The sequence below is a fragment of the Ochotona curzoniae genome, unplaced genomic scaffold (assembly GCF_017591425.1).
Source record: "Ochotona curzoniae isolate NIBS_2020 unplaced genomic scaffold, NIBS_Ocur_1.0 scaffold_3223, whole genome shotgun sequence".
Taxonomy (NCBI): domain Eukaryota; kingdom Metazoa; phylum Chordata; class Mammalia; order Lagomorpha; family Ochotonidae; genus Ochotona; species Ochotona curzoniae.
This window is the reverse complement of record NW_024467108.1, coordinates 11087536-11112205: the sequence shown is the minus strand read 5'-3', so window position 1 is coordinate 11112205 and position 24670 is coordinate 11087536. Positions and strand designations below refer to the sequence as shown.

At 38.8% G+C, this 24670-nt stretch overlaps 1 protein-coding gene across 2 annotated transcripts; it reads right to left on the bottom strand.

Annotated features, from left to right (window-relative positions):
- Window positions 1-24048, bottom strand: PCF11 (PCF11 cleavage and polyadenylation factor subunit). 2 transcript variants are annotated; one of them, XM_040964356.1, is made up of 16 exons: window positions 23564-24048; window positions 19846-19971; window positions 17967-18155; window positions 17482-17676; window positions 14648-15759; window positions 14071-14251; window positions 13485-13968; window positions 11392-12950; window positions 10113-10212; window positions 7821-7940; window positions 6969-7074; window positions 3579-3762; window positions 2987-3142; window positions 2599-2691; window positions 2074-2109; window positions 1-1099 (listed from the first exon to the last, which is right to left on the bottom strand). In XM_040964356.1, exons 1-16 carry the CDS (start codon window positions 23753-23755, stop codon window positions 884-886), a joined length of 5049 nt encoding a protein of 1682 aa, XP_040820290.1. In that variant the 5' UTR covers window positions 23756-24048; the 3' UTR covers window positions 1-883. The 2 variants fall into 2 exon arrangements, with proteins under 2 accessions (XP_040820290.1, XP_040820291.1); XM_040964357.1 differs by having other exon boundaries at window positions 13878-13968.
- Window positions 24049-24670: the final 622 nt, after the last annotated feature.

Here is a 24670-nt window from a genome sequence, read left to right as displayed (position 1 = left end):
TTTCTTTATCATTCTATTTATTACATGTATGAATACTAACATCTCATGGTATTCATCTAATTCAGTCAAAACCAACAAAGGAAAATGTTAACCATGTTTCAAAGGAGCATTCTTACAGATTTCCCTGTAACTTAAAATAGAAATATGTTCATCTGCATTAAATCATTTGACATTTGAAAAACATCTTTTTTAAAAAATCACCCTTAGTACTTAAATAGGTTAACTGTTTGATGGCATCCATGTCCATGTTCAAGAATAAAAGATGCTTCCTTAGATATTTCCAAAAATGGACATGTGGATGGTTCTCTAAGCTGGATATGTATATATATATATATATATATACACAAATATGTATATATACAAATATGTAAAATTTTCAAATCTGGATTTCTATAAGCAAAGTCATTCAAAGCTCTCACAACCCCCTTTTGAATAATAAAACTTCAGACTTTGCTTCTTTAATCATGGGGAGCTGCTATGTTGAGGTTGCTGTTCAATTCCATTTTCACCCAATAAAAAGTACAGAACACTGTCTTTATTTGATGGTGTGCATAAATATTACACTCCATGAATAGCAAAAATATTTTTATTTATAATTTACAGTTTCACAAGTGAAAAATCGTACATTTTTACACATACAATTTCATTTTTTTAAATTTGCACACATCTACAGAAGTTTCACACAACAAGCACCTGAAACTGTGCAGGCAGTAGGAAATGCAAATACTAAAATGTATTTATTAACCAAATGATAGCTGAAGGCCCTGCTTCAGCTGGACAATTTATATAGATTTATGTCTATATATACATAAAAAAATTCTTCACCTTCTAGATTCAACAGCAGCTTTTTTTAAAAAAGAAAAACATACCTTTCTCATTTTATTTAAACGGACTCAACTGTATCATTTTCTGTTTTAATTTCAGTGGGTGTTGCAAGGTTTTCCTCTGTACAAGCTGGTGGGGTGTCAATTTGCTCTTCCTTAACTTTTGGACTTTCACAGGGTTCCTGTAATTCGTTTTTGACAATGTTCAACATAATGTTCAATGGGTTTTCAGCTGGTGTCTTGCTGGGAGATGGTGTACAATCAAATGAAGATGTCTACAAAAGGAAAAGCCCTATAAGTACTAATCGGAGTAAAAATTTATCACATTAAATGGCATAAAGTTGTATAGGACCCATGTAGGGGATAAAAGAACACACATTTCAGATGCAAACAAAATTCATCCCTACTAAACTTGCCATAAAAGCAGCCAAATTCAGCAATGAACTCAGACGGTAACCCTCAAGTTTTTGTGACTATCCTAATGATAGACACATTAACAGAAAGCTCCCACTCACTGGTACAATCCCCAGATCCTTAGCAGTGACCCCAGTTTGGAGCCAAGAGATGGGAATGCAGTCCTAGGCTCCCCTGTGTTGTAGGAACCCAACCCACAGAGCTAACCCATGCTGCCTCATTTGCACTAATGGACAGCTGGCATCAGGAGCCAGAGCTGAGAATGGAATTCAGGTGCTCCAATAGGAAACACGGGCATCTTAACCAGGAGGCAAAAATCAAAATGGTCTTAAACGCCCACAAACCACCAAAACATCCTAGTCTTCCTATCTTCCAAACTGCCTCTTTAAAAGTCTGTGTTTCATTTAAAAATGCCACACTACAAATTGGACAATTTGGCTTTTTGATGCCAAGAAATAGATTTCATATATGGTCACTGAAAACTCATTCCTGTATTACATGTCTGGATAGAGTATATATACAAATAAACCAATAAATATTTCCCATAACTCTAGAAACCTATTCCCATCAGGAGCCTTCTCATCTGCAATTTTTCTAACATTTTTCTAGGTCTATTAGTCTAGTAAAGTGCCTACAATGCAAGGAATGATATATAGACATTAAAATTTAAATTGTTTGCATCACACAGAAAAAGACTATCAGTCCTATGTACCATCAATATTTACTGAACAATTTGCCACAACTAAACCAAACTGGCTCAGTATTAAAAATACTAAAACTATCTCCGATGCAAAAAAAGTTTTTAGTGTAAATGAGAATACAGTAAACAACTTACATTTTGATAATCTTCATAACATGATGGATGATAAATCTGAAAAGGAGCAAATAACTATTAAAATATATTCATATGTAATGTCCCATTCTGTTATTTCTAAATTCATATGACAAGTTCTTTGAAAAGGTTTTAAAACTCTTGCTCAACATAATGGATAAAATTTTCATCTTTATATGTAAAATGAGCTTGAAAATCTGACTTTCCTTTAAACTTGTTTTGTACAGGTAAATATCTAGCCTAACATAGTTTGTTTTTAATTTTGATGATAAAATACAAATTGAGAATCAAAATAGTTTGGTAAGACACCTAAGTAGACGGAATCAGAGGACACATCTCATTATTTATGCAACCTCATGTATATGTATTGTGAAGATCTTTTCCAACTCTAACATTCCTCAACTCTGAAGTCGAATACCCTTTTTACCAGGAGCAAACACCAAAAACAATTATGAACTTGCCAAAGTAGCAAGCTTCCTCAACAAAAATTACAATCAACACTTTATACAGAGAAATATTGACAATTACCTTTCCATCTACTCTGATAGCATTTTTTAAATGCCATTCCTCTTCTTCTTCATCCCAGTATTGTTCAAATTGTTCTTGACAAATTTCACAACTCTAATAAAACAGAATCGCACAAATTTAAAAGACAGACATAACCCCATTAAGTAAGCATAAACATTCTAATGACAGTGTCTTACAGATACCAAGAAATTCTAAGGATCTGCCAACACTTCACTACTGTTGGTCTGCGATATTTAACTATGATGATTATGAACGTCAAAAACCAAATAAGTAGTGCTTACAGGAAATTTTTAGATATTTAAGAGGCATATAAATTGGTATATTTTTATGATTATTTACTGAGGAAAGTGACAGACACACTCAGAAAGCGTAAGCATTGTTTCCTAACCTCAACGGCTCCAGCCGGTCCAGCAGGTACACTTTGAAACTCTTTTTCTTTAGCAGCCTCCTGAGTTTTAAGCACAACTTCTTCATGGACCTTTTCAAAAAACTGGCTCTTTGCACGTTCTTCTAGATCAGCTATTTCCTCAAATTCTATCCAGTCCTTAAAAGAAAAAATTTGACTTTTTTAATGTTTTGTTTCTAAATTTTACTACATATATTCAATAAAATGCTACTTACAGGTAAGGGTATATTCTTAAATGATAGGCTCTGATAGTATTTAAAATTATACTTTATTTTTGAACACCATAACACAACAGACAACATACAGCAACTAATGAACTAAGGTATTAAATTTCCACTACTTAAAAAGTGTAATTTTTTTTGCAAAAGAAAATCAGTTATAGAGCCTTGGAATTTTAGACCTACAAAACACAAGTGTATTAGTCTAGTTTCAATGAAAAGCAAATACTCTTCAAAACTCATTTATTTTAAAAAACTATTCCAGGGTCAAATTTTATTCAGAAAATTTACATTAGCTTCTAGCAGTTACTCAATGTCCTAATTTAAGACAGTTCAAAGGCACATAGATTACTTACTGTTAAACTGTAGTACCAACGCCTATGAGTGACTTTTCTGCTAACATCTTTCTCAGTTCTATTTTGCCGGTAATGCCAGTCCAAGTGATCTGCATACACATCTGTTTGTGATGTTGTAAACCTCATTCCACAGGAGTAACACTGAATACCAGTGTACAGCCGATTTATAACACTGTCGTAACGTCTAATTTGAGGGAAACAAAATCTTGAGGTTAATGGTTTTTAAACCACAATGAAACCAGCAGCTGACTACAGTTACTACACAAAAATAAATATTATTCTAACAGCAACACTGATCATCATGCCTTTGGTGAATTTTAGAACTAGTGAACTTTAGAACATGAACCCATCTTCATATTGACAGATGTGGCTTAATCATTTTCTTTAAAATGCAATGACCCTATGTTAGTGAACAAGGGAACAGCTGGCCTAGAGTCAGAACACAAAAGTTATAATCTCTTTTAGATCTTCAGAGTTCACTGCTGTACTTTGTTCTTAAAAAAAATAATAAAAGGCATGCAAAAAATAATAAGTTTAGACAACTGAAAAATCATTACAAGACCAATGAGAAAATGTACCCAGAGGTAAATCTTAAAAAATCTAGGATCCCTATTTGGGATTATGTATACAAATGAGGGAACAAGCAGGGTAGTTCCAAACTCCAAAAAAACAACAAATGATATACTTGAATAAAATAAAGTACAAACAATGGTTCAAAGTATTCCAATACAATGAGTATTTAGCCATTAATATTAATGTAAAACAATGAGAATAGCTGTACATAATGAGGGATGGGTAGGACAGTAAAACAGTATAAACTGTAAAAAAAAAAGTCAAGAAATTAAACATGCAATACAGAAAACAAAAATATGAATGTTATAAAAACAAATCTTTTAAAGTGGGGTGGCCCCACTGTGCCATCAAGAATTTCCTGGGCCCAGCACGGTAGCCTAGTGGCTGAAGTCCTTGCCTTGCATGCACCAGGATCCCAGAAGGGCACAGGTTACTACTCTACTTCCCATCCAGCTCCCTGCTTGTGATCTAAGAAAGCAGTGGAGGGTGGTCCAAAGCCTTGAGACACTGGATCTTGAGAGAATGGGAAGAAGCTTCTGGCTCCTGGCTTTGGATTGGCTCAGCTCCAACCATTGCAGCTACGTGGGGAGTGAAACAGCAGATGGAAAATCTTTTTCTCTGCCTCTCCGTCTCTATAAAACTGACTTTCCAGTAAAAATAAAATCATTTTTAAAAAGATATATAGAGAGAGAAGCTATCAGAGTATCTATACAAATCGCAGCTGCTGGACTTTGGATTCAACTCTGTTGTTGATGTGCCCAGGAAGGCAGCAGCAGCTCAGCCCAGTGCTTGGGCTCTAGCTACCCAAACGGGAGACATGGCTGGAGCAGCAGACCCTGGCTTCAGACTGGCCCAGCCCTGGCCATTGCAGCCATTTATGGGCAGTGAACAAGCAGATAGAATTCTCTCCTTTTCTGTCACTCTGCCTTTCAAATACATAGAATAAATCTTAAAAAATAAAAAGTGAATGCCAGGAAAAATAGTTTAAACAAAACACTCTTCCTCTAAGAAACAGCTGGTTAAACAACAACAGCAGAAAGAATGCCATCTTTTATTATGCAACAGTTTATATCAAAGTATGAAAAAAGTATTAAGACTAAAACACAATAGCTGTTTTTTATACAAAATGCATAATTAATCTATATTCTTGCATAATAGCTTTAAATGGTTTTTATATAATAGCAAATAGAAAATTACAAAAAGTATGCAAAAGTTACTAGGTAAAAATTCTAATTTTCATGATGTTACTTATACTTGTTCCTCATTATCCATGCTGAAATGGCTTCTGGACCCTTAAGACACCAAAGCCCACAAAGCAGCGTAGCTGAGGTCAGCACTGCAGTGCAGTGACTTAAGTCATCCCCTGCAGTGCCAATATCATTTTAGGAATACAGGTTCATGTCCCCTTCTAATCCAGTTCCCAACTAGTACACTTGAGAAACAGATGGCCCAGGTATTGGACCTCTACTGTCCACATGAGGAACCCAGATGGAATTCAAGGCCCCTGCTTTTGCCCTGACCCAGTCCCAAATGACCTAACTATTCGGGGAAAAACCAGGCGATAAAAAGTCTCTATCTGTCCCTCTAGTTCTGTAACTCTCACACAAATAAATCAATCTTTTAAATGATGCTATATTTGAATAAACTACCCCCATGATCCCATACATTTTAATCACCTCTTATGACTTGAAATACCTAACATAATGTAAATGCTATAAAGATAGTTATTACATTATATTGTTTGAGAAATTATGATAAAACTTAAAAAGATACATTGTTGACTGAATCTGCAGATCAGAACCTACAGATACAGAGAGCTAATTGTACTTGTGTTTTCTGATTTTCCCCAATGAAAATGTTAGAAAATAAAAATAGCTTTTAAAAAATCTTTTTTAATGCTACAATATGGAGAAAAGATTAAAAGATAATAGGCCCGGCACCGTGGCCTAGAGGCTAAAATCCTCTCCTTGAACGCATCGGGATCCCATATGGCCCCGCTTCCCATCCAGCTCCCTGCTTGTGGCCTGGGAAAGCAGTTGAAGACAGCCCAAAGCCTTGGGACCCTGCACCTGTGTGGCAGCCCTGAAGAAGTTACTGGATCCTGGCTTCAGATCGCCGTTGCGCTCACTTGGGGAGTGAATCATCGGATGGAAGCCAGGAGCTTCTTGCTAGCCTCTCACATGGGTGCAGGGTCTCAAGACTTTGGGCTGTCCTCGACTGTTTTCCCAGGGTACAAGCAGGGAGCTGCAAGGGAAGTGGAGCAGCCGGAACACTAACCAGCGCCTATATGCGATCCTGGTGTGTGCAAGGCGAGGATTTACTCAGTAGGCTACTGCGCAGGACCCCAACAGACATGTTTTTCAAGGGGATTTAATCTTGGTTTCCTGTGCCAGCACTGTGGCTCAAGGGACCGAGCTATTGTTTACAGCTCTGACATCACATATTGGAATGTTCTGATCCAACTCTTCTGCTTCTGGTCCAGTTTGTGCTCATGCAAGTTCTTGGGCCCCTATTACTCATATGGGAGGCCAAATGGAGCTGCGACTTCTGGCTTTGGCTAGGCCAAGACCAGACTATTGCAGCCAACTGGAGAACAAACCAGCAAATAAAAATTCTCTGTCTCTATCTCTCTTCATCACTTAGCCCTTCAAATAATCTTTAAGGAAAAATTTTAAGATATTATGTAATGGATTTTATCTCATAAATAGAAAATATTTTTTAAATGGGCTTATTAGTGTTAGAATAAAGGAATAAAATGAAATAGCATTAAAAACAGTAACAGTATTCATTTTATCTTAATGAAAATTAGATACATACTGTTTTAATTCTTCAATTGTAAAATTAGTAAGATCCGGAACATCCTGATCTTCATTTTGATCTTCCTCCTCTTCAGTGGAAGGTTGAGCAGCCGCTTCATTTGTTTCTTCAATTGAGAAAATACACAAAATTTCTCAATATCATTTTCCATGTATTCTTTATATAGGAGCACTATACAGTTATAAGCAGACAGAAACCTACATAATCTATTCTCTGCATTTGATGTGATGTTTGCTCACAACACTTTGATTTCTTACAAGTCAACATCATGAAATCTTGGCATATCAACATTCAATTTATTTTCAAAAGCTAAATTAACAAATAGTAATAAAATCTGCATATAACATTTACAGGAATGTCAGTCAATTGAAATATATGGTCACTATAAAAGTAATTAATCAGAATTTCATTATGAACGAAGTCAATCAATCACTGGATTTTTCAAAGATCTCATAAGGCTTGGAGTGGCAAGATTGACAGCGATTCATAACTGTGGCAATATCAAAACCACTTGAGCAAGAACCTCAGAGCATACCCTACATCCGGGACCTGGGAAGGGTGGGAAATTGGGTGGGCTTCTCCCTTAAGTAACCCCCTTTAAATATGAAGGTAACAATATGGAAAACATACTAGTATTATCCACTTTCCTGTAGCCCTTGAACCTACTTAATCTAATTAACTATGTAAAGAATGTCAAAATAAAATTTAAAAAAATAATAAAAAAAAATAAAATAAAGGGCATGCTTAAGAATTCAAATATTATTAAGTATAATTATCATAACTTATATCACATCATACAATTCTGTATCTATATGAAGCTTTGTGTACATGGAAGTATACAACCACACTTACGTGTTGTAGCAGAGTCAGGTTGGGACAATTTGAGAATTCCTGTTTTTAGCAGTTTTGAAAATAATTCATTTACATCCACCTGACTGAGATGATTATCAGGATATGCCTTAGGAAGAGCTCCTTAAAAAAAAAAAGTGAAATTAAAATATCAAATTATGTAAGCATTTTTCAAAGTTTCTCACCAATAATAAATGCACTAAACTCTTAATAATGACAAGTTTAATTACTGCAAAAGTTCATAAAACGTACTGTTCATTTAGGTCAACAAATTTTCACCATTTGAAAAGACATCTCAAAAAAAGACATCTTAGACTATCACTGAGACCACCAAAAACAGTGAAACTTCACATGTACTGTCTATAAAAAACCAGTGTTGCCCATTTTTACCTAACCACATTCATGACAAAGAAGAGCAGGATAGAATCTGGTACTGTGGCTCAGCTGGTTAATCCACCGTCTATGATACCAGTAACCCAAGAGTCCCCTAGTGCTCCATGTCAATCCAATTCCTTACTACATGTCTAGGAGGGCAGTGTAAGATGGCCAGTACTTGGGCCCTCTCACAAATGTGAGAAAGCTGGATGGACTTCTAGGCCCAGGCTTTGGTGTGGTCCAGCCCCAGCTTCTATAGCCATCTGGAGAGTAAACAAGGATGAAAGATCTCTATCTCCTTTCTTTTTTCTCTGTAACTCTGTGCCTTTCAAATAAATAGAAAAGCAGGATACAGAAGAGAACATCTTCATGTTCCTGTCCGTGAATCACTCTGCACCCAACTTTTCAATCTAATTATCTATTCAGCATCTTCTAATAATATATTAACTCAGATTTCTAAGGAAAAAAATTCAAAACACCCAATGCCAGCGTTCCCTAAACACACACACACACACACCTCTCAAGGTTCTAAAAGCAAAAAGGAAATGGGCAGTTTTTACACATTATTTCATGCTGATGGAAAATATAACAAATCCTCCACACAGCAAGAAAAACTGGATTCTAAGGGGAAACACACCATTGTAGCACTTCACAGAATATTTTTGCATGTATCATCTCATTCGATTCTCTTTTAAAGAAAAATTTCAGGGAAACTATTGACATGGCCTATAAAGAAATAGGATCCTTGTTTATGTACCCTACTCAGCGACTAAGTGGAAGACGAGATGACAACTAGAGTTTCCTGACTTTAGAATTCAAGTTTTCTTTTCCTTTTCATTAAAATAACAAAAACATTTAAAAAGAGGTAAGCATGGATCCCATTCACTTAAAAAATGTAATTTTTTTCAAATAAATTTGTCAAGTGGAAATAAAGAATTAATCATAAAATGGATTGAGGATAGGAATTCCTCCTTTCCTAATTACTTGAAGGTTTGGGAAACTCTAAATCTGTACGCAACACAATGCTATAGTAATTTACATTTCCAAAAATTGTTTTAATGCTTCATGAATTAACATGAGTATTAGGAGCCAGCACTGTAGTGTGGCAGGTAAAGCTGTCAACTGCAACACTGGCATCTCATATGGATGCAGGTTTGTATCCCAGCTGCTCCAGTTCCATCCAGCTCCCTGCAGATGGCCCAGAAAAAGTAGTGGAAGATGACCCAAGTATTTCTCTCTCTCTCTCCCCTTCTCTGGCTTTTAAACAAATAAAAACTTTAAACGCAATGAAATCTCATTACTATTTGGGTCAATACATTAGCTTTGCAGTTATGTGACAAATTATCATAACTTAAATATTTCCCATTTGCCACATACTGAGACTAAGTCATTTTTACAGTCCTTGTATCCAGTATTAGTTACTTCTCATCTCAGTGTCACAAAAAATCCAATATTTTCCTGAATAAACTTTATTATTTCAGTTTTAATATATGTGCTGCCAAAGTGAGCAAGAATTAATCAACTGTATGAAGTGGTGTTCCCAATATCCTTTTAATGTTTACTGGATCACAACACACACAAAAATTCAAAATATCAAACAGATTTCTAAGATTTGGCAAGTAGTTTATCCTATCACCACAAATATCACACCTAGTTCTCACTGCCCAGTTTATAGCAACACATTTCCCTGCCTCTGTTTATGAACTACAAGTCCTGATTAAACCATCTGTACCTGCAAACAAGGTAGGTATTATTATAATCAATAATGTCAACAAATTCTAGAAAAGGACAAAAACATTTTCAGCCAGACTAAATTTCTCTAAACTGAATCTGCCCTTTCACAATTGATATTTTACAAACAGCTACAAAACGAAATGACAGTTGTCTTTTGAAAAACATTAACATTCAAAAAATATATACCTGAGGGATTCTGAACAAATGATCCAGGATTTTGTGGATGGACTGGTAAAAACTGTTGTCCTTGGCCAAATGGTATTGGCTGAGCAACACCAGGTAGAACCTTTAAAAAAAAAAATTCATTTTAAGACTATCCTTTCTATATTTTAAATAAAACTTTTTTTAACCTCATAAAAATATTCACTAATGTCATAAAACCTGGCTTCTACCGTAATAATGATTTGGAACGATAGCTTCTATGTTACTTTACTTATAGAACTTTTACAATGATACCTTCCCTTATGTTTCAGAGTTAATAACGAACCAAGATGAAACTTTTTTTTGAAAAGTTTAATATATCACGTAAACAGAAGGTAGCCACAACTAGTTGTGTGACCTTAAATAGGTAACTACCTTACTAGTACCTTCCCTTTGTTAAACCTGAAGAACTGACAAGCAACAATGTGACCTGCTCACACAATCATGGCAGCCAGTTAGCCAAAACTTCAAACCATTGACCTTGTTCCACAGATGTCAAAATCTGCAATAATTAGCAATCTGAACAGCAGGCGATCATCCCACTAGGCCATATCCTCTTTATCATCTGGCTATAATTATAAATAGCAAGGCAACATTGTAAAAGATGTCAGAGAAAATTTAAAAAAAAAAAAACACTGTACTGGCATATAAATATGATCTCTGTAGCCTAAAGGGAAGCTATGTAAATACCCATTTCTAAGCTAAGTTTATTAACTCCACGTGAATTTCCAACTGCATGTATAACTAATAAAAATCCCACCAACAGAACAAGCCTAAATACATCAAAAAACACTACAACAGAGTTATCTGTTAGTAACATCACTGGCACAAGCACTACGGCACAGTAGGTTGGAATACCTCCTGGAATGCCTATATCCCATATCAGAGAGCCAATGCGAATTTGGACAACCTGCACCTCCAATTCACCCTGCTATTAGTGCTCGAGAGGCAGCTCATGATGTGTTAGATTCTTGGGTTACTGCTACACACTACAAGACCAGAATCAAACATTTTTGGTTATTCATGCTTTAGCGGCTTTAAAGCCATAAAACAGAAACAACAAAAATAAACAAAAAGGAGAACATGTGTGACAAAGAGAAAGCAATTTTAAATTGTAAATTTCAACCTCAGAAAATGGTTACCCCACTTTCCTAGTTTGTGAGCTTCAATGTATATATACTACAAATTATGTCCTGAAAATCTACCTCTAAAAGTTAACTCATCAGAATGCCACATGATCTTAAGGCAACCAAAACAAACTTACCTGTTGAGAGGCCTGAATATTTCCTACAGTTACTGGTAAATTGCCAAAGTTTCCAAACTGAGAATTAGGGAGATTCTTTTCATCAAAATAGTGTCCAGCTCTGTTAAGGGGATTTGAGAAATTCTGATTTCCAGGGCCATGCGGTCCATTAAAATTTGGTCCTTGAGGTGAGTCAAACATTTGTTCATGTCTCTGGAACTGCAGTCCTTGTGACGGAGCATTGAAAGCACCACCCGGTGGGTCACTAAATGGCCCAGGCTGACCAAAAGGCACTGCTGATTCAAGCCTTTGTGACGGGTGATTGTCAAATCTTGTGCCTTGGAGACCAAGAGGCATATCAAACCTTGAGGCTTGCTGGTGTTGTGGACCATCAAATCTTTGAGGTACACCATCAAATCTTGGTTGTATTTGTTGTCCAGGTGGTCCATCAAACCTCTGTGGGCCTGGCTGACCAGTTCTTTCAAACCTAGGACCCGGCTGACCGTGTAATCCATCAATTCGTGGCAAAAGTGATGGCTGACCTGGCTGTCCATCATATCTCAAAGTATGACAACCTTCAAATCTTGGACCACCCTGACCAAGAGGACCTTCAATTCTTAGGCCACCTCCCGGTACATTAGGACCATCAAACCTCATTCCGCCTCCTTGTTGAACTAAAGGTCCTTCAAATCTCACGCCGACCCCTGGTTGACCATGTGGACCCTCAAACCTCAGGTTCCCACCAAGTTGACTATGTTGTCCCTCAAACCTCAGACCAGCCACTGACTGACCATGGGGGCCTTCAAACCTCATTCCAACTCCTTGCTGTAACAAAGGGCCTTCAAATCTGATTACACCTCCTGGTTGACCATGAGGTCCATCAAACCTGATCCCAGCCCCTGCTGGACCATGACCCCCCTCAAATCTTAGTCCACCTACAGGCTGACCTCGAGGACTATCAAATCTATGTCCGCCCACAGGCTGACCATGTGGTCCCTCAAACCTTAGCCCTCCCACAGGTTGACCACGATGCCCCTCAAATCTGAGGGGGCCCACAGGCTGGCCTCCTGGTCCTTCAAATCGCAAACCACCTGCAGATCCCTCAAATCTCATACCTGGGGATCCCTCAAACCGAAAACCACCTCCTCCTGCTTGGCCAATTGGCCCCTCAAACCGCAAAGGAGCCCCTACTGGCCCTGGAGGACCTTCGAATCTCAAAGGACAGCCACCTCCTAGCTGACCCTGTGGCCCTTCAAATCTCAAAGGGCCTCCTCCCCCCATTTGTCCTGGTGACCCATCAAAGCGAAGAGAACCTGGTGTCGGAGGTCCATCAATTCTAGGGCTTAATTTATTAGGTCCTTCAAAAATCATCTTGGTTGGACCATCTCTGGCTACCGATGGCCTGCTAGGTCCATCAAATAACGGTCTGTCTTCAGCTAAAGCTGTAAGTCGCTGATTTGTATCAAGGCCGGCAAATCTTGATCCTGGGCTATCTACAAATGGTTTATCTGCATCTTCATATCTAGGTCGTTTAAGTGGAAAACGATCATTGAATGGAGATCTCTGCTCTTCTCGTACACCTTTTAAGAGGAAAAAAAGCAAAAAGGTCATTTTTACACAACTTGAATTTGTATCAAATTGTCTTAAAATCTTTCAACAGTCATGTTAATGTTCATCCTAAACTATATACAACTTTACTATACTAGAGGTGACTGGAAAGACCACATCAAGTATGAAATACAGGAATGCCCTGTAGAGTCAGACAAACCTGAGTTTAAAAAAAACTCCCCACCTGTCGATTTACCAACTGACTTTAAGAGCAAGTTATTCAACCTTTCTGGTTTGGTTTCCTAACTGTAAATATGAATAAGGTATATTTTATTGCTTTTTAAGGATTAAATTACATATAATGAGAACACAGTGAACTACCTGACACACAAATAGCCTCATACACACATTAGCTCCCTTCCCTTCCCATTCCTAAGAGGGAAAAACAAAATAAACAGAAAACAGGTAGTCTGAACAGGCATAAAAATCCATCCCCACTTAGCTGTTTCATTTTCCCTTCACTGCTGTGTGATTCAATAAGCATAATCTGATTTAACTTTTTCTACCTTTAGCAGAGACTTGCTCGTCATGTCTTCTCCGGCCCTCATGGGGTGAAAGATTCTCAGCATAAGTACGACTCCCAGATATAGGAGAAAGACGTCTTGCTCTTTCACTAAATTGTTCTTTTCTGTCAAACTGTGCTCCACTATTTCTACTTGCATGTTTACTTTTGGATGGCTCACATTCTATTCCAGACAACAAGGCATCAGTCAAAGGGTAGTCAAAAATATCAGGATCTAAGAGATCAAGTCTTGGAAATGAATGCTGAACCTGTGTCCTTTTCAGTTTTGCTTTATGTTCATAGTAGGTTAATTCAGCATCAGATAAGAGAGGTTTCTTTTTTAATCCACCTTTATTTTCTTCTGTAGGACTATCCCGTACATTGCATCTATGTTTACCTTCTTGATACTGAAATAGCTGTCGAATTTGATGCACAACAACAAGGAACTCATCTTGGGTAATTTCACCTGATGCTAAACGTTCACTCGTCTGCACAAAGGTGATAAAGAAAAATTAAGTATTTTAAATATAAGAATTAGAAAAAAATTAACCAAAATAGAATGACTATATAGGATGAATCATTGTAACTACCTTTTGAAGCAACTCTCTTTTGCTTGCCACAGTTAACTCTTTAGGAATCTGAAGGTTAGCATCTACACTTAGTCGATGCTGCTGCTTTGGGGCTCGAGGTGACAAGATTCCTTTAGTGCTCGACCAGCTGTCCCTATGCCTTAGATGAGGAGATTTACCATGTTCATCACTCTGTTGCAAGCTGAAATCACAAAAGCAAAGTTACATCAATATGTTTTTTTAAAAAGTTCTATGCAGGGCCATCTTTAAAGATCCTTCTCAAGCATCTGGTTAAAATGGATAAGGTAACCATGAATAATCCAAATAAGAGCAGATGATAGGATGTCAGAATACTTAAAACAAATTGATTCTTGCAGTCGTTGCAAATGAGTCAAACTTTTTACACTTCAATTTCTTTATCTGCTAAATAGGAATAATAATGCTTATTTCGGGATTGTAATAAAAAAAAGTACTAACGGGATTTTAATTAAAAAAAGTACTAAGTATGGCACACAATAAATTATTTTTGGTTTTTAAATGAATGCTATCTTTTAAAACATACTCATAAATGTTCTACTTGATTAAAATGTTATCATACCTTTTATTTTCTTCCCAACCAGATTTCCATCTTTTGGTAGACTTAGAACTTTGCCAATTTTCTACATTTTCTTTTGGTTCAGTGCCCGACTTTGTAGAATGCTGATTTGCAGATTCTTGTGGTCGTTCCTCTTCAGCCTTTTTCATTCGTCTTGGATCACGAATATCCTGCTTAGTGCTTCTTTTTGTGTTTCTTTCTTCCCTGGAAGTTGGCGTAAACTCTTCCATATGTGACTGCTTAACTCCTGACTGGCGAATTTTTCCAGTTTTAGGTGTTGAAGTTGGAGACATACTCCTTTGCCTTCGTTTGGGTGACCGCCTATCTCTTCTCTTCGGTGAATGTATAATTGGTGACCGAGACTTGGGTGATCGTGACCTTGATCGCTTTCTAGTACTCGATCTCCCTGGTTTTGTCCCCTGTTTTTCTGATTCTTCTGTTATTACGTCCTGTTTTTGTACAATACCATTTATGATTTTATTTCTACTTCCAACCATTCTGTGTTCAGATTTCATGTGCTCATCTTTATCCTTTTTCTCTGCAGTTTTTCTTTTATCTTTTCCATCATCATCTTTGCCATCAGTCTTATCCTGAAGATGTTTTTTTAACCGCGGATCCCTCTTATTCATATCAGACAACCTTGCACTTTCTGATTCTTGATTTTTCAAGTCTTTTGTGTGTGAAAATTTGTTTTTCAAAGGTGATGGTGATTTAGATTTAGATTTGGATTTAGAATCTATTTGGTCAAGTTCTTTCTTAGTTACTTTTTCACTTGATTTACTTTTCTCTTGCTTAGATGAGTTTAGTTTCTCAGAGGGTACAGTTTTACTTGTCTTAATATCAGACTGGTTCAACGTGCTCATTAGAAATTCTTTCCTGTGACTTTGATCTTTTCCATGAGAGGAATGCTGACTCATCCTGTTAAGGCGGGGATCCCGGTTAGTGCCTTTCAAATCCTGAACTTGGGACGGACCCGGGCGGCTTTTCTCAGGTTGCACAGGAACTTGATGAGGAACTTTCACTGCCATAGGGGCAATTTGTGAGACGTGTAATTTGGATGGTGCAGGTCCAGGACCTAAATTGGATGTCTCCTGCTGAACACTAAGAGAAACTGCCTAAAATTTAAAAAAAAAAAAGTTAAAATATAAAACATGCAGATTATCAAGAAATTTAAAACTAAAAAATGCTTTAATCAGGTAATAAATTTATTAAATACTGTATCTACGTTGCCTATTTCTACAGTTTATATGGCGATCATAGCTGGTTAGGCCACCGACTACAATACTAGCACCTGTTTGAGTCCCAAATTCTCTTCTTCCAATCCAGTTTCCAGCTAATGTGTATGAGAAAACAGCAAAAAATGTCTCTGCAAGTTGGGACCTGGGCACTCATGTGGGAGACCAAGATGAAATTTCAGGTTGCTGACTTCTACAAACTCTCTCTCCCTCTCTTTTTTAACTCTGCCTTCCAAATAAATTTTTTTTAAGTAGAGATCACAATGAAAAAAAGAACACACAGGTCTGTTACTTCTCTATACTCCTTTTCTTTAGGGTTTTATACTACAATCTTCCCTTTACCTAATGAGGACTCCAAAGTAGGAAAGATAATGCAAACTCCAGGAGTCGGTCATACCCTAAAATCTGGTTCCTCCCAAAGTGGCATCTAATAAACTTAAAAATTCTGCCTTGGAATGGACTCTACGGCAATAACACTGCGGGACCACTTGACTCACCCCCAAGTTGTATCAGAGTGCCTGGAATCAAGCCAGGGCTCTACCTCTGCTTTAAGTCAGCTTCCTGCTAATGCACCTGGGACGCAGCAGATCACAGCTAAGCACATGAGTCCCTGTCACCTATGTGGGAGACACAGGTAGGGTTTTTTGGCTCATGACTCAGTTTGGCCATGACCCTGCCTGCAGGTTTTTTGAACAAATCAGCTGCTGCAAGAACTCCTTGTCACTTTTCCTTTAACATAATGGAACCTAAAAAAAATTTTCACCTTCCTATGCCTTTTCACTCTCAAAATCACAGGCTAAGTAAGCAAATCATGCAAAATAATATGTAATTTTGGGGCCCCACATGGTAGCCTAATGGCTGAAGTCCTCGCCTTGCACATGCTGGGAACTCAAATGGGTGCTAGTTCTAAGCCTTGCAGCTCCACTTCCCATCCAGCTCCCTGCTTGTGGCCTGGGAAAGCAGTAGAGGATGGCCCAAAGCCTTGGAACCCTGCATCCACACAGGAGACAGGAAAGAAGCTCCTGGCTCCTGGCTTCAGATCAGCTCAGCTCCAGCCGTTGCAACCACTTGTGCACTGAATCACCAAGAAGATCTTTCTCTCTGTGTATCTAACTTTCCAAATAAAATGAAACAATTTTTTTTAAAAAAAATATATAATTTTCCCAGTCTCCTTAACTGTGACAATTTTCCTTTTGTAGACTCAAGCCTGATTTTTGTTCATAAAACAAATACTGTGAAAAATCATCCCCTAAAACAAATCAATAAAGAAATGACATTTTGTAAATATAAAAAGGAGAAGCTAAGTCTCCAAAGTTAGAAATGCTAATTTTCCTTATCAGTACATTCTCTGTTCATATTGAAACATCACAAATACTTCATAAAATATATACATGGAAAATAAAACAGTTTGCAAGAAATAATTTAGCTTATAATCAAGTGAGTCTTACAATAAAAATATAAAAACATGGTCACATTAATATATAAGTTAACACATAAAAATAGGAAAAGACAACTAAGGTAATGTTACCACAACTCATACACAAACTACTTCCTGTTGTAAACAGGTTTAAAATAGGTAAAACACTCAATCTTACCACTTACCAATTGTGCCTTAGCTTGTTCTAGTTCGAGCTCCAGCTTTTTCTGCTGAAGTTCTAACAACTGTTTTTGTTTTGCCAGTAACTGCTGTCTTATTAGTTGTTCCTGGGTAAGATTCTTTTGTATATCAGGAACAATTGGAGGAGTGGAGATGCTGGGCGAACTGACCACTGTGCCAGGTGTGGAAGGCTCTTCCGGCTACAAGAAAAAAATAATGTCAGGAAAAATATTTTACAGTTAAAAACGTAGTCAAGTAACTAAAAAACAACTTGACGTGACATTATCCATAAATAGCCAATCAAGCACAAAGAAAATTCCATGAACCTAAAACCCAAAATATTACACAATAACTAAGGCAAATGTATTTTCAAACAAAAATTTTAAGATATTTTCCAACTAAATTGATTCAGTACAAAGTATTCTACTTTTGCTTCTGGCGAGAGGCTTCAGAAAAGCTAAAATCAGTGTACACATCCATATTAACTTACCGATTTATTTAAAAATTTAGGATTCACGTGGATGCTAGATGTATTCACATTGGGGGGCAGAGGTTTAATAGGCCAAGCAGGATCTAATGAATTAACTCTGACATCCAGGGCATAAAGTTTCTTCAAAGGGAATATTTCATCCCATGTGGAACGTAATTTAAATAAACTTTTTCTAGTATTTTCATCCACCTAGAACAACAGAACAATTCTATGGCTTGTTAAGTTACTATAGAATGCTTCATATATTATACAGGTACATAAATCTGTTCTATTTCATATAAAGAACTGTAATTGCTCTTTGAAAATATATAAATTAACAATTTACTAAAGATGAATTTTAGTTTGCAAAAAGCAAATGTAACCAGGAAATCTGTCTTCCTGAAAAAAACGAGTCATTATCACCTAGCCTTCATGCAAATAACTAGGCAAATTTATACCCTGTTACTCAACTCTGAATGAAAATACAAAATTAGAAGATGGCTCAAACTCCTAAAATTGAGAGTAAAAATTAAGACAAAACCATTTCACTAACCTTCAACAATGTAACATGGTTGGTTATCCATGAGCAAGTTATTCTGTGGTATGGAGGGCATTTTAGTCACCTAAATTTACCAAATCTTAACCACTGATGGCTGAGCTTTTGCTTTATCTAACATACAGGCTCACATTTGCAGTGAGTATGATACACGTTTATTAAGTCCGCCATCAAAAAAGCCAAAGTACTTGGGGAAACTAAATTTAGAATAAAAGCTTAATTACATTCATGTCTTCAAAAAATAACATACTTACTACAAGGTCATTTTGACCAACTATAGTTTGGATGCTGAGATTCAGAAAAGGAATGCTACCAAACACTCAATGAATTTCAACATACTGAAACTGAACCAAGAGGTTAGTTAAACTCCTCCAACTTCCATAATAAAAAGTTGGTTTCTCCTTGACTACACCCCCAGATAAGCAGTATTTAGCAAAAGTCTACAATTCTAATCCAAAATACAGGTCACTGGTATTTCTCTATTTCTCCTAAGTACTTAAAAAAAATTACCAACCAGTCTCTTAACAGCCAATTCCCTAGTAACTATTAGGATTTCTCCATACACAGCAGACATATCTACTAAAATTACCACCAATCATCTGTCAGAATGTAACATAAAACCCAATTTCTTTTAAGCACCCTTTTTTCTGGGTATAAAAGACAAAGACTGTCAAGCAGAAAACTACCTGCCCATATTCTCTATTCCTCAACTTAACACTGTTCTATTTAACACCAAACTGTCAGACACAACGCTACACAAGGAATTTACAATCCCTAGGCATGGAAACTAATGTCTTTCTTCTGAACACAAATGAAGGGAAAAAAATAAAATTAAAATAAAAATGAAAGCAATTAACCAGTCTACCATTCACACACACATACATTCACATAAACACACTCGAACAAAGCAGAAAAAGGATTTCTAAAAAGAAAAAAAATCAGTTTGAGCAATTAATTACACTGGAGGATGAGGCTTCATTTACCTCCAGATGGGAAGATTCAACACCCTAACACCAGAAATTTAGATTTTGAAGGACTCTTGACAGCTTCATCTTTTCCCCTACACTCTATTGACAAAAGACCTCTTCAACCAGATTAAAGAAATCCAATTTAAAAAAAATCACAATTCTAAAAGCAAACCCATCTATACCTGGATAATGTAAAATCCTAAACTCTGTATTTAAAAACATTAAACTTTGACAAAAGCCAATGTCTTTTGAAATACAATAAATGTCCAAAAGAATGAAACTCTTCACCACCCAAGAAAACCCAACACAAGGTAAGCATTTATTTAATCAGGAACATACTCTTAAAAAATTCAAATGTTTCTAAATGCATATATACCTTTTCAAACACACAAATAAATGTTGCAACTAGATTTTTAGTAAAGGCAGTGAGATACTCTCTTCCAACGTTTTTCACGATAGAATCCATAAGGTACATAACAGGAAGCTTCTCTGAGGAAGGAGCCTGAATAAAAAGAAACTGATAAGTTTAGTATTATGAATTGCCACCAAAGAATTATTTTTAAAAGGGAGTTTTACAATACAGACCTCTAGTTTGTTGGTACTACATTTTTTTTGAAGTATTAACCTTTATGAAAGTGTTCAATTCTGTCCAATTTTCTTACAATGCTCTTTGAGTTACCACAGTTATCGGAAAGAAAAATTATAATCTCTAGTATACTCATTTAGCATTCAATGGGATTTCAGGTGCATGTAGTTAAAAAAAAAAAAGGCCTTTTAAATGATGAAAATAACTAAAAGGAGGAAAAATAATTTCCCTTAATCCAAGTGTTCCCTTTGGACCCATATGAATTTATAATGGTGTGCCCAGGTTCAACAAATTTTTTGGCCTCTGACAAAGGGGAAAAAAACTAGTTTCCACAGGTTTTTATATGTTAAAATCTATGGTTTTTGTTACCTGTAAAATCATTAGGATTACTTTTCTATGATCCAAATAAACAAAGGAATTAAATACACAGATGAAGTCAATACACTTGCACATTAACATGCAAGAAGGTGCAAGTTTACTGATACAAGAAAAGCTGGATGGAGCAGCAGCTGAGTCACGAAAAGCAGGTTCAACTTGACTCTGGACACCAGGATTTGTTCTGAAGGTTTTCTTCACAGCATGGACTCTCCGTCGAAATAAATTTCCTCTGACACGCACAAGCCAGGGGTTCTATATTTGTGCAGAGCCAGTGTAGTGGAATGTTGCCCCAGATCAGCTGCAATGCCTACCCACCACTGGCTTTCAGAAGGCACAGCAAGCTTCCAGAAAGCATCAGCAGGTTCACAGACTTGTTGAGGAGCATTAGAACACACCATATCAACTGTCAACTCTGACTCCACAGGAGCATCCGTGATTGGAAAAACAAAAACAAACCTAGGTTACCCCTATTTACCCACCCTGTGTATTGGAAACCCTGAACACCACCTTCCCCATGGCTACCTGTAGCTAGGGTAGGCTCACAATGCCATTTGACAAAATGAATTGCCCATACAAGTGTGTGGAAATGCTCTTGCTTCTGATAACCTTTACAACCAAAGTTGGCTTACTGAAACTTTTGAATAACTTTGTATGAAAAACTTTTTAAGGAACTAATAAAAAAGAGTTCACAAGGCCACTGCATGTGGATAAACTACATTAAGTATCAACATGTCAAATGCTTTAGGCTGTGTCTTCCTGTTAGGATGTCATGTTTGATACACTTTTAGTTATATTGTACCTATTAAGATATACACAGGATTGTTTTAATACCCAGACATCTCTTCAGCAGACTAATTTTTTATTGAACAAGTGAAGTCATTATATGTAATACTCATTTTGGCTACTACTGCCTTGAGAGGAGTCAAATTAGGTGTGAACTTAGTAAGGCGGAGATGCTAAATAAGGACAAACATTTACCTTCAGAAACAAAAAAACCAAGCTGGTTTGCTACCAAATAAATGACAGAAGACTCTCCCCCCCCACCACCCTCTCAACCCAAACCCAAATTAAGATAGTTCCCCAGAAAGTGACTTTTACATCTTTTCCTCCAGCTGGCTTTACAAAAATAGCCAGGAAATGTGTGTCCCAAAAATCTCAGCTGTCTTTTTCCAGCAAAATAGTTCTATTTTCACCACTCTGTGCACCGATACACAACAAACTTTATGTGATCACTACACTAGGCATTTAGTTTTCAGTTCTTGGAGTTGTTCTGGATCCCATAAAACCCAGCAAGGAAACTGCTCTTTGAGTGACAAACTGACTGAGCTGCTAATTAGGCACTGTGGAATAATACTTAAAATCACAAACCAAACGGGTTTCTTTAAAAAAAACTTTTCTTAAAAGCATTAAGTGCTGTTTTGCCTTCAACACGGCAAAAACTAAGTTTTTTATGTTTAATATGTTTCATGGCATTAACAAAAAGGACGTCGAGTATGAGGGATGTTTCCTTTTTACGTCTCATACGGTAGAAAAAGAACATACAGCTGTTTCACACATTCACAGAAGAGTGAATGAGAAGACTTGTAGTTTAGCTGTCAGGCTGGGCATGAAACCTGTTGAGCCCATAAGGAAAAAAAAACTTCCTTTTCTTCCTCTTTAAATTAAGGTATGACAGGACCACCTGAAACCGTGTGCCTTGTGAACACATTGACCCCAAACAGTGGATGGAACCTAAAGAAGAATGAACCCAAGTCACTTTAAGACTTTTGTTTAAAACACACAACCACGTAGATAAAAATAAGTCTTGGAAACAAATTCTACACCTTACAAAGGTAAATAAAAAAGACAAATACATATTTTATATGTTTTATTCACAAATTTTATAATACCAGTCACACATTTCAAAACCATTTATTAGTCAGACCACTCAGTTTTACACTAGACAGAAACCGCCTCTAAACAATATATTGGTGGTTGTTGTTAAAGTGGCCTTGTAAAAGGGGTTCACTCTGCTAAAAGGAGGCTCATCCTGATCATTGCAATCACTAACAACTAAAAAAACTTAACCGTAAATACAAGCTTGAAAAAGTTACTTAAACCGTAGTACTGGGACGCTATCAAAATTCAATATAACTAAATGTAACAGTAACTTAAATGACATATCGCTCCCACATATTCATCCACAGAAGAGGACTACAGGGAAATGTAAGGTGGCTGAGGACCACTTCGACAAGGGGTGAAGAAAAGCACGCCTTCACTATCCGGGAAAGGGAGAAGAGCAGAAAAGGAAGAGGAGGAGGGGCTGAACTTTTTTTCTCAGAGAAACTGCAAGTAACTTGTTACCCACTGGGCCGATTCTCCACCTACAGGTTGGATTAGATCTCCTCCCCCACCCAAACCCCACCCTCAGCCCAGTTTCCCACATTTTTGGGGCAGACTACACCCTCCAATAGGAGACTAAAGTTTTATCTAGCCGCCCCCACCCCAAAAATGGGGCTGACGGGTGTGAGCAGCTGCCTGGCTGGCAGGGAATGGATTCTCCTCTCTTCCCTTTCGCATCATGTGCTTCTCGGGCGCCATGTTGGGCTCCTAACAGGCGGCTGCTCCACTCGGGGCCGATTCCCCTATTCCCACCCTTCAACAGCTCGCTCCCAGGTCCCCCTTCACCTCCTTCCAACCCACAGAGCACGATTACCCAAAAGGGCAGGGGGTGGCGGGCGAGGGGCAATGCGAGAGCCACTTCCCACCTTCCCGGGCCTGAAAATGGCTTGTTTGAGCTCTTTTTCCCCCACCCCCAAACTGCCTTTAAGTCTTCCCCCACCCCAAAAGGGCTCTAGGCAAGCGTGCTGGAGTCCGGATACACAATGCGGTGGCCTAAATAAGGGAGTTGGTGAGCGGAAGTGGGGCTCCACCCTTTGGCCTCCCCGCTCCCTCCCCGCAGAGAGGCCCACGCTCGGAAGCCCGGGCCAGACACCCAGCCGGAGTCGGAGGGGGTTTGGGGGTGGGGGTGGGGGTTGGAGAGGAGGAGGTACGCTGACCCCCCTTCGGATGGAAGCGAGACCTGGGATGAGGCTGACACTAAAATCAAGGGAGTATTAGAAGAATAGGAGGCTGCGGGGTGTATAAAAACCTTGGCGGTTTGGGCCTCGATGAGAGAGACGATCTCCTTGGCGAAGGGCAGGTTCTCCTCGGCTAGAATGGTCAGCATATTGATGTGCGGTTTGCTATTGAAGGTCAGGTCTTCGAGCGATGACTGATAATCCCGACAGGCGTCCTCCCGGGCCCCGGCAGCACCGGCCTCGGCCGGCGTCTGCTCTGACATTGCGCCGGGCCCCCCTCCGAGGTCCGCCGCAGCTGAAGCAGAAGCCGCTCTCGACACCCCGCCTCCCCTGGCGACTCCTCTTCCTCTCCCCGGGTCTCTCGCGGCTCCGGCTTCACCACATGCTGACCGCGGAGGGGGGTTGGGGGACGACACAGAGGGAAGCTCGGGTGCGCAACGCCGCCGTCTCACGGGGGATCTCTGTCCACTTCCAGCCGCCACAGACGCTTCTTTCTCCACAGACACAAAATGGCGGCGGCAGCGGCGGCTCCAGCTCCGAAAATGTCTGTGTTCCCAACCGCTGCGTCGTGCGAAATGAGCTAGGGGAGGGCAAATGTGCGGTAAGAGGGCGGGGCCGTTGGCCACTGCGGGCGTGATTGGCTCGCCCGGGAACGTCACGGGCCCCGCCCTCGGCCCTTCCGCAGGACGTCCTAGCTCCTCCTTCTTCCCCGGCCCTTGCCCGGGTTTTCGCAACACCTACGGTTCAGAGGTGCGCTGGAAAAGACGGCCGTCCTCATTGGCCCGCTCGTAAGGGACTGTTCGGTCATGTGTTACCATAACAACCCCTTCAGGGAAGCCAATGGGCCTGGGGGAAGGCTGTCCCCGAGGCCCCACCCAGCCGGTGGAAGACGACGCGCCCGCCGTCCTCTTTCCGTGCTTCCCTTCTGCAGGCCCCCAGCCACGAGCGGCTCCGTCAGCCGTCTCCCTCGCCGCCGGCGCGGGGTGCGGGCTCTTGGGGGACCCCTGCCTCGCCTGGCTGATCCCAGAGGTCCTCGGCAGCCTGGGCGGGCCCAGCTAGCCAGGGCCGAACCTCCGGGAACTCACACGACGGAGAGGGAGGTGCCCTGCTACCCGGAACCGCAAAACCAGTTGCTAGAAAATCTCCTCTTCCCACACTCAAGCCGACACAGACTGGCT

Bases quoted from the DNA above. Each gene is read 5' to 3' on its own strand.
- PCF11 (XM_040964356.1), bottom strand. From the start codon at position 23,755: ATGTCAGAGCAGACGCCGGCCGAGGCCGGTGCTGCCGGGGCCCGGGAG. The intron at 18,156-19,845 runs GTATATATGCAT...CTGTTGTTCTAG, and splicing joins TTATTTGTGTGTTTGAAAAG to GTGGATGAAAATACTAGAAA. The intron at 2,692-2,986 runs GTTAGGAAACAA...CTGTTTTATTAG, and splicing joins GACCGGCTGGAGCCGTTGAG to AGTTGTGAAATTTGTCAAGA.